The sequence below is a fragment of the Mastomys coucha genome, unplaced genomic scaffold, assembly GCF_008632895.1.
Source record: "Mastomys coucha isolate ucsf_1 unplaced genomic scaffold, UCSF_Mcou_1 pScaffold21, whole genome shotgun sequence".
NCBI classification, from domain to species: Eukaryota; Metazoa; Chordata; class Mammalia; order Rodentia; family Muridae; genus Mastomys; species Mastomys coucha.
The window spans coordinates 160,134,234-160,143,843 of record NW_022196904.1 but is presented as its reverse complement, the minus strand read 5'-3'; the positions used below and the strand labels follow the sequence as shown (position 1 = coordinate 160,143,843).

Here is a 9,610-nt window from a genome sequence, read left to right as displayed (position 1 = left end):
AGGACAGCCAGGGCTATACAGAGAAACCCTGTCTCAAAAAAACAAAACAAAACAAAAACAAAACAAAAAAAACCAAAAACAAAACAAAAAAGTGTAAGTCCTTTATTACATATGAGAGATTGTGCCTTTTTGTTTTTGTTACGTCATCTACTGTACATCATAAAAATGAGTGATTTTGTAGAACTGCATTCTTCCTATCACCTTAAAGAAAGATCAGATAATATTTTTATTTCGTGATTTGGACTATTCTGTGTTTTAGGAACATTTTAAACTAGAGATATGTCAAGGCTAGATGCATGTGTTTAATAGACCTGACTACTGCTGGGATCATCTGACACCAACCTAGAGCATTACCCTGATAATAGTCTCACATACAACTAGTATTATTGTCTCTAAGTCATGGTATCAATGTCATTTCATCTACCTGTAATACTCCCCAGGACAACTTTAGTGTCCCACACAGAAGTTCCTCTGGCTCCTAGCAGTGAACTGAGGGGTGACTATATGGCATGGAGCTGAAGGTTCTTAAAACTAGAATGATCCTCAGAGGTTTTCTAATCCAAGGACAAGGATGTAGCCTACCTATTGCAGTGTCCAGCTCTTTAGTCCTTGGCAGACATCAATAATCAACTTCAGAACTTCTAATTCTTTCTCAACAGACATTGCATCAGGTAAGACAATCTATTACCTATAAATGAATTAGCATGCGAATGGAATCTTCTTTGCTTTTTTAGTTAATATAAACCGCCCCCCCCGACACACACCAAAGGCCCTGAAAGTATATCAGATATATTTTTTCTTCATGTGGATTTTTAAGAGTCAGTTGCATTAGTTTATGGTCCCATTCTGTTTGGGGGGTTCCTTCTAGGTATTATGGGAGCACCCTCTAGGGGCTGTAACCTCGTTTTAAGAGAGAAAGATGAGTATGCCTGATGCATATGCAGACTGACAAGTGTTACACTGAGTCACTTCTGTGGATCAGAAGGGACTGAAGCAGGCAGAGGAGACTTTATGGATGAAACGGAACCTGGTGTACACTTTGTGCTCATTTATTCATTTAACAAACAAGGATCATGTCTGTGGCTCCCAATACTCTGGCTCACAAATGACTCAACAATTCAACAAATGTACAGAACCTACAAATTAATGAGACTGTGCTGTGGGCACAGAGACGGGCAGCACAGAATCCTCCAGCAGGGTCTATGGTTGATGGGGAGGCAGAATAGTCAGAAGGTACTAACAAGAACTTAGCAGGTACAGGCTCTGAACATGGGTAGGAAGGTACAGAGGTCAGCAGCCGAGTTTGCTCTGCCCTTGATCAGCGACCTTGGGCAAGTTTCCTGTCAGTGCCTCAGTTTCCTGGAAATATGGTTGCTGGAAAGATGAAATGGGTTGGAACCCACCTAGCACCTATGATCGTAGGTGTCTGAAAATGACATTGAGCCCTAGATCTTATCAAAGGCAGAACAGGGAGGATGGTGCTTTGCTTTGTATCCCTCAGAAGGAGCATGCTGATGAATGAGGCTTCGGGATGTAGACAGTGAGGGTCAGGATCCCGTGCTAGAGCAATGGCCTTTCCATCCTTGGATAGCAGCAGCGATGGGCTATTTTAAGGCCCAAAGTGATAGAATCTGCTCTGCTGCTGAGCAAGGTCACTCTGACAGCTGTCTCAACTCTACCCATAGCAGAAGCTTCAATGGTGGCCTCCAATGTCTAATGACTTAACTAATAACTAGTCATTAGTTTCTGGACACTACAGATAGCATCCACTACAGTATGATTCAAATTAGCTCAGGAGCTGGAGAGGAGTGACAGCCAGCCAGGCTCTGCCACCAGAAAAGGCAGATCCAAAGTAAAAGCAAACATAAAACTCTGTGCCGTGCTGGGGCCAACCCTCACCAGGTCCCGCTATCCCTGTGGGCAAGCATGGGCCTGGTCCAACCCAGCATAATTCATGTGCATATTCTCTCTCTCTCTCTCTCTCTCTCTCTCTCTCTCTCTCTCTCTCTCTCTCTCTCTCTCTCTCTCTCTCTCTCTCTCTCTCTCTCTCTCTCTCTCTCTCTCACACACACACACACACACACACACACTCTTTCTCTCCCTCTCTCTTTCTTCTTCTCTCCCTCTCTTCCACCTTCCCTCTCTCATCTCTTCTTTTAGGATTGCTTCTTTTGTGATTAAAGCAGACTCAAAACCTCACAAAACCAAATGAAACAAGAAATTGCTCTCTGGCTCTAACACAAACCCCCACTTTCTCCCATCCCTTTCACACTCCAGTGCCTCCAAAGAAAGTCTCATGAGATGAGGTTACCTGCCCTCCTCCACTCTCAACACTGCTGAGCATCCTCATCTACCGCCTACCCACTGTTTGGTTCTTAATTCTTCTGGTTTCTGGTCAGTATCTCCTCCCTGCATTCCTCAGCTCTGGCTCTTTTCTTCTCCCCATTCAAATGTCCTCATTTGTCCCCAAGGCTGTAATCTCTCCCTGAACCTGATGTGATCTACCTAGTACTCCATCCCACCTTGAGCCTGTCTCCAGACTTGTCTACTGCTTGCCACTGCCTAGCTTCACACAAAGGCCCTTGGAGGCTCTTCCACCTCAGCCTTTCCACATTGTATCTCTTTCTGGAACTCTTGATCTTGCTAAAGATAGTCAGTTCTCACTTGGACCAAACTCCACTAGGCCGTAGTGGATTAAATGGATGACCCTCATCCCCTTTCTCTTCCACAGCAGGCTGCCTGGATGAGGTTGTCTTTTTATCTTGCTTGAACATAAACCTGGCTCACCCTGTCAGCCTGTCCTGTTCTCTTCTCTATCTCGACCTTCTAGCCCACCCTACCCTACCCTGCTATGCATGCAAGAAGTCAGGATGCTAAGATATCTGTGCAACTTGTTCCCTACCTGGTCTCAAACTCACTCTGTAAACTGTGAGGCTGTCTTCACAGAGAACCACCTGCCTCTGCCTCCTAAGCGCTGGGATTAAAGGCGTGTGCAGTCATGACAGGCAGGCACACTCTTAAGCCAGGGAGACAAAGAGTGAGGTCTGGAATCATGTGATCCATGGCTGATTCCTATCCTCAGGGCTATCAGAGAATTGTCAGAAAATGAAACAACAAAAAGCAAAGGCCACCTCCAAATGACCACTGTCAGACATACCCAGAGCCACCCAAGAGTAGGAGATGCAAGACTGGGCAAGGGGGTGACTCTGAACTTGGAGGGATTAGCTCAGAGTTTGTACAACAGAGGAGTGCCTCCTCAGAGCTTCATAGAAACTGCATTGTATTGCAATTTTGATAGCTCCATGGTACGAGCCGTAGCTGTGGCCTTTGCTGAGAGTCCCCAAGCTGGGCATTGTAGATCTCTCCACACATAGCCTGGAGGAGAGATGATAGATACTTCCTGCTGTGGGTCCTGCCACAAGCATCTCCCCCATGCCATAACCTTCTCTGTGTTTATGGTGGAATTCTCACACATAGGAATTCTGCGTGGACATAATTCCCACTAGGAACACAGCATTTCTTCCTGCTGGCTGACGTTCTGCCTGTTAAGCGAGTTGAGAAGCTGTCTGGGATATAAAACAAGGTCACCGGCTCTGCCTGTTCTCTCTGCTAAAGGTGAAGCACAGTACAGAGGCTGGTATTGGCTTTGATAATGAAGCACGCCATCAAAACCCTTGGGTCACCACGGACTAGACAGTAGGCAGAGCAGAGCCTCAAATCCAAAATAAAATATTCACTTTCTCCTATTTAAATTCACTTTTTCTTCAATGTAGCATTTCCTGGATGCCTATTGTATGCCAGCCACAAGTTGGATATTTCCATGTTATCTCAGTCAACTGTGGTCACAAATGTCCTCGGTTTTTTAAGAAGGAACTGAGGTCCCCAGAGACTAAGCAATGCTCCTATCCAGAGAGCAGCGCCAGGACTCAAGTCCAGGGCTCCCGGCTAGGCACTCTGCTGATTGTCTTGCACTATGGGATCCGAGAATGTCTACAAGAGTTACAGTGAACCCAATTAAAATGATCCTCTCAGGCAAAAATATTATTTCCAAAATTTTGTAGGGTTTCACAGAAATTATCAAAGGCAGTCATTTACTTAATTCCAACCTGGCAAATAAGGATTTGTCAAACATTTATCTCAAAGCATCTCTCCTCGGCCATTAAAATCCAAGTTAATACCACACATCTAATGAAAGTGATCGTACTTTCCCTCACAAGCTATATCTCAGAACTCAGAGGCTTTAAGCCAACACCACACACACACACACACACACACACACACACACACACACTTTTCTGAAACAGTCTCATATAGCTCAGACTAGCCTCAAACTCACTATGTAGTTAAGACTGACCTTGAACTTCTGATCTTCCTGCTTCTACATATAGGCTTTTACCACCTTGTCTGTCTGTCTGTGTGTGTGTGGGGGGGGGTGGACTTTGCTCTTAGTTTCACTAACCAACATATTTTACATAGTCAGAGCTGCTGACTTATTTTGGAGGCCAAATATTTCCATGGATATAGTCAGAAGATTTCACTAAGGAACTAACTGCATTTAGCATTTTTATTTTGTTTTTGTTTTTTTTTTTCTTTTTTAATATCTACATCCAAAAAAAAAAAAAAACTCACAAAAGCAGGCTTTTCGAGAGCTCTGGTAATTTTGCTTGATCAATTATGGCAGTTGTAGAAAAACTGACCATCACAACCCAGTAAGGGCTAACAGACACCTAGGACAAGGGGTTTGGATGCTGTGGCTTGTTAAACAGGCTAGCCAGTGCGGTCTGAGCAAAGGCAGGTTTTCCCTCAGAGCAAAGGTGCTCGGAGCGGCAAGGAGGACCCCAGCAAGTGCCTGCTTGAGCACCCTGATGGTATTCCAAGCAGGAGGCTTCTCATACCAGGATGGCAACATGCCCAAGTCTGTCCCATGTTCCTCAGGGGTGCAAGGGACTGACTAACTGGTAAGACCTCAGCAGGGCACTTGCAGTTTTAAACGGCGAATTTATGGGCTTACACTAAATACCAGAATCAAGTTCCCCACACTAAAACCAGGGAAAGAGGTCCATCCACTTGGGACCACAGGTCATGCCTGCAAAATAAAAGGAAGTAAACCCTTTTCTGGCCTGAGGATTTGGCTTATGCAACTGGTCCAAAGGCCAGTGAGCAACTCTTAGGCTTCCTCTCTGGAGCAGGCTCTAGTGAACTGGTATGCGAACTGTGGGGCACCCACACTCAGGCCAACTGCTGATGGCAAGCAGTTGATGACCAAGTGGGATCTCTGCAGTGCCCAGGGCTTCAGACACACAGAACTGAGAAGGAGCCACAAGCTCTGGTCACCTCCAAGGCTTTCAAAACAGATTTAAAAATAAATTCTGCATTCATCATTGGGAAAACAAACAAGGCCATGTCTTCCATTCACTCTCTTGGTAAGGAGCTTTTCTTTAGATGTAGTGATGCATGATAAACCTTCCCCCCAAATGCACTTGGCACTGGGGAAAGTGAACACTAGTGGGTTCTTTTGCACTCCTTTCCTCCCACCAACATCCTCTGTTAATGCGATTCAGGATGTTATTTATTTACTAGAAGCCTGACTTCCCTTTGCATAAGAGTCTGGAAGAGCTCATATGACCCCAAGGATTCCATTAACTTCCGAAGGCATTTTAGTTTTGGTGGGGAAGACCTTGGAGGAGATCAGGTACCACCAAGTATTTTCAGACTCAAGAGCAAGGTGCAATGCCCCAGGGAGAAGGGGCTGCCCCATCGTCCTCTTTCCAGCAGAGGCACCTGCAACTTCCCAGACAGAGGGTGGAGCCTGCCTAGGAATCCACTTTCCCTCAAGGTGCACCTGCCCTTAGCTGCTGGACAGCCCACCTGGGGTGGGAAGACCCACAGGGATTCCACCCTACAGGACATCGTCATGTTCAAGTTATACAGACAACCTGGCCAGAAAATGAGATTCTAAACGTAAGTAACTCAAACCTCTGAGCAATGACCCGCACATCCACCAAGCCCTGGTCCAGCCGTATGTCAGGCATGGGCCACTTAGATGCACTCGAGTGTGAAAACAAATAAAAGTGGCTTATATTATTTTAAATAGAAAAACGTGGTGAGCAGGTAGTCCAGGAGGAAGAAGGGGGCTGGGTTCTCTTAGCGCTGGTTCCCGGTGGCCTCAGTGAACCACAAATGCTGGCTTAGAAATGAGGCATGAATCTGAGAGGTATCCTATAAGACGGTACCTACCCCCTCCCACCTCCAACATTCCCAAGGTCTCCACCATCCGGCAGGCCCAGATGTCTCTTTAAATCCAACGGAGAACAGTAATTCATACAGTCGCGGTCGGGGCACGAACGTGATGATGGGGGTGGTGGTGTGTGCGTGTGGTGGGAACAGTTAAGGATGAAGATCAAATTAAACCCCGCTTAACCCCGCTTGTTTTCAAAGGACCCCTGTCCACCTTTCAAGCCCCCTCTGATCGTTTTGGAGAAAGCAGAGACAGTAGCTCGCGGAGCACCAATATGGGGGCTGGGGGTCGTTAAGAACGTTGTTCCCTCTCTTGAAACCAAAGCGCTCGGGTTGATCCAGAGCTTGGGGGCCCAGTCCCGGGGAACGCACGTAGCGCGCGCCACGCCGAGCTCACCCGGTCCCGCACGCGGCCTGGCCTCGGACACGCGCCTAGTGCCCCCGCGCGCGACTCACCTAGGACCACAGCGGCCACGGTGGAGAGCAGCAGCCAGTGATTCCGTAGGAAGCGGCGCCAGTCGCATCCGGAGCTCGTGGGCTTCCCCATAGTGAGCACTGGCGTTTGCGAGGAGTCCGGGAGCGTGGCGGATGCGGGATGCAGGATGCAGGGCACCGTGGAGACAACGCGCACGGGCCGCTGTCAGCGCTGCCACTGCCGCCGGGGACTGAGCACGGTGGTGGTTTTGCGTGGCGGGCGCGCCCAGCTCCTCCCGCCTCCGCTCGCTGCAGCGCCCGGGCCAACCAGCGAGGCCGAGGGCGGAGCGTCCCGGCGGGGTGGCGCGCGTGGGGCGATCAGGTCCCCCAGGGCTCCCGGTGGAGGCATCCCACCGGAGGAGCTTCTGACCCACTGTGACTGCACACCAATCTCCTTGGGGACGCACGACCCTGGCCGAGTGAGAAGGGATTTGATATGGGAAGCCTTGGGCCTCGGGCCTCAGAGCCGAAAGGAAGGACACACAGTGTGACTTCATAGCAGCTTTGGGGATTTTCCCCCCCGACGGGATCTCCGATATTCCCTGCGGATTATTTAATTCTCTGACTCGAGGGTCGGGCAGGATCTGCCGGGACCCAGGCTTGGTTGTACACCTTGCGCGTGGGCGTGGTCATCTCTTGCACAACTTAACAAATGCGCCCCTAGGGACTGGCCTTATGGCCATTACTGGGTAATTAGAGCTAAGAGGGAGGCCTGGCTGGTGTTAGGAAAATGGGCAGGCCCATTCCATCCCCAAGGCCAAATACCTTACAGGGTGTAGTTGGAAAATCTGGGTTAGTGTGGCCACACACTTCGCTAACTGAATTTCTTATCCTGTTTTTACTCTTACTTAAGCAGACTCTTATCTCCTTAGCATATCACCATCTTAACTAAGTGAGCCCTGTACCCTTTTTGCACTATGACGTTTACTCTTTAGTTGACTGTCATGGGACTCTCCTTGTCCAGTTTACTTGACCGCTAGAACCCCCCCAGTTAGAGCCTCATTCTTTTGGTTCAAAGTGATTTTTTAAAACCCTTCAAAAGACAGTGGATTAAGCATTATTAATCATGCACATTATATTATGAATGATCTCACCTCCTTTCCAGGTGTTAAATTCTCAAAAGGAAAAAAAAAAGTCAGGAGAGAGGGAACTCGATTACTGGTTTCTAGGGGTAGAGCTGGGAATAAAAATTCCTGAGGAGAAGCCGGGCGGTGGTGGCGCACGCCTTTAATCCCAGCACTTGGGAGGCAGAGGCAGGTGGATTTCTGAGTTTGAGGCCAGCCTGGTCTACAGAGTGAGTTCCAGGACAGCCAGAGCTATACAGAGAAACCCTGTCTCGGAAAAAAAAAATTCCTGAGGAGGGCAAACTATCAAGGAAAAAAATCATCAGCCAGAGAGACTGCTCAGCGGTTAAGAGCATTGACTGCTCTTCCAGAGGTCCTGAGTTCAAATCCCAGCAACCACATGGTGGCTCACAACCATCTGTAATGGGATCTGATGCACTCTTCTGGTGTGTATCTGAAGACAGCTGCAGTGTAATCATATAAATAAAAAAAATAAATACTTTTAAAAAAGATTCACTCTACAGGAAGGAGGAGGAGGAGAGGAAGAAGAAGAAGAAGAAGGAGAAGGAGAAGAAGGAGAAGCCCCTTAGTACTATGGGGTAATTAAAAAAAAGTTTAAAACTGTATGTGTAACTTGATCATGTGTATGTAAAAATAAATCTATAAGATGAAGCATGTACTTAGAGAAACCTCAATAAATTATACCGGGTTCTGTAGCGGCATGCCATGCTTTTGTGTTTTCTCTTCCCAGTGTCCTGTGGGGTGGGAGTGTTTGCCATAGCTGTGCTCCAGTGTGCTCCACTATATTTATAAAACTAATTTGTCCTGGAGATAGGAAGCAGGTGAGGGGGCAGAGAGGAGGGACCTGTCTGCAGGGGAGGAACGCACTTTCAGTCCCTGCTCTGCCCATTACTGAGGTGACCTTGAACCAGTTGCTCAAAGCTGCAGCTTCAGTTGATCTGTGACATGGGAGCTCCTGGGGTTTTGTATAAGCTGAGAGAATCAAACAAGATGCTTGCCCCACCTTTATCTGTCTGGCGGGCAAACCTAGAGTTAAGAACTGTGCACAAGTTCTGTTTTGAGAGGAGCAAGAGGAAGAGGGGGGAAAGAGGAAGAGGAAGAGAAGGAGGGGGAAGAGGAGTGGGGATTGAAGTGAGAAGCCATGTCTGGTCATTGAACTAATTCCTCCTATATGGGGATGTTGAGGGGGGAGGCAAACAGAGTTCTGATGAGAACTTGCTTGAGCCACTGGTTTGCTTGGCTCAAGGTCTTTTTTTTTGGTTTTTAAAGACAGGGTTTCTCTGTATAGCTCTGGCTGTCCTTGAACTCACTCTGTAGACCAGGCTGGCCTCGAACTCAGAAATCCGCCTGCCTCTGCCTCCCAAGTGCTGGGATTAAAGGCGTGCACCATCACCACCCAGCTTGGCTCAAGGTCTTTAAGGGTCCATCCTCTCCACTTGCAGATGACACTTGAGACCATAACGAGCTATGCTCAAGCTGATAGCAAATCCATCTTACGAGAGCAGGGGAGGGAACTCCCAAATTCACTGTCACTGTGGCTGGCATTCTCAGCCTAAACCAACAAAGAAATGGTGGGGGCAAGCAATACCCTGCAGAGTTGGAGCTCCCTAATGCATGTGTGTGTGCTCTCTCTCCATCTAATCTATCTCTCCTGTCTTCATATCTCCATGGACACAAATGATGTTAGATGAGAGTTGAGGGCCATTTCCCCCATGCCTGGAAGATAAAGTTCACTTTCCTGTCATAAGAACCTGAAATCAAGGAGAAAGAAGTGCTAGAGTTGTTTTTCCACAATAAATGTGAACACCTTCCTT

At 47.7% G+C, this 9,610-nt stretch overlaps 1 protein-coding gene across 1 annotated transcript in view; it reads right to left on the bottom strand.

The window, feature by feature from the left end:
* Positions 1-7,044, bottom strand: part of Slc1a1 (solute carrier family 1 member 1) — a 79,622-nt gene extending 72,578 nt beyond the window's left edge. The window contains exon 1 of the mRNA XM_031390038.1: positions 6,694-7,044. Within this exon, the coding sequence (XP_031245898.1) occupies positions 6,694-6,784 (91 nt within the window). The 5' untranslated portion in view covers positions 6,785-7,044. The remainder of the gene's footprint in view (positions 1-6,693) is intronic.
* Between the last annotated feature and the right edge of the window lie 2,566 nt (positions 7,045-9,610).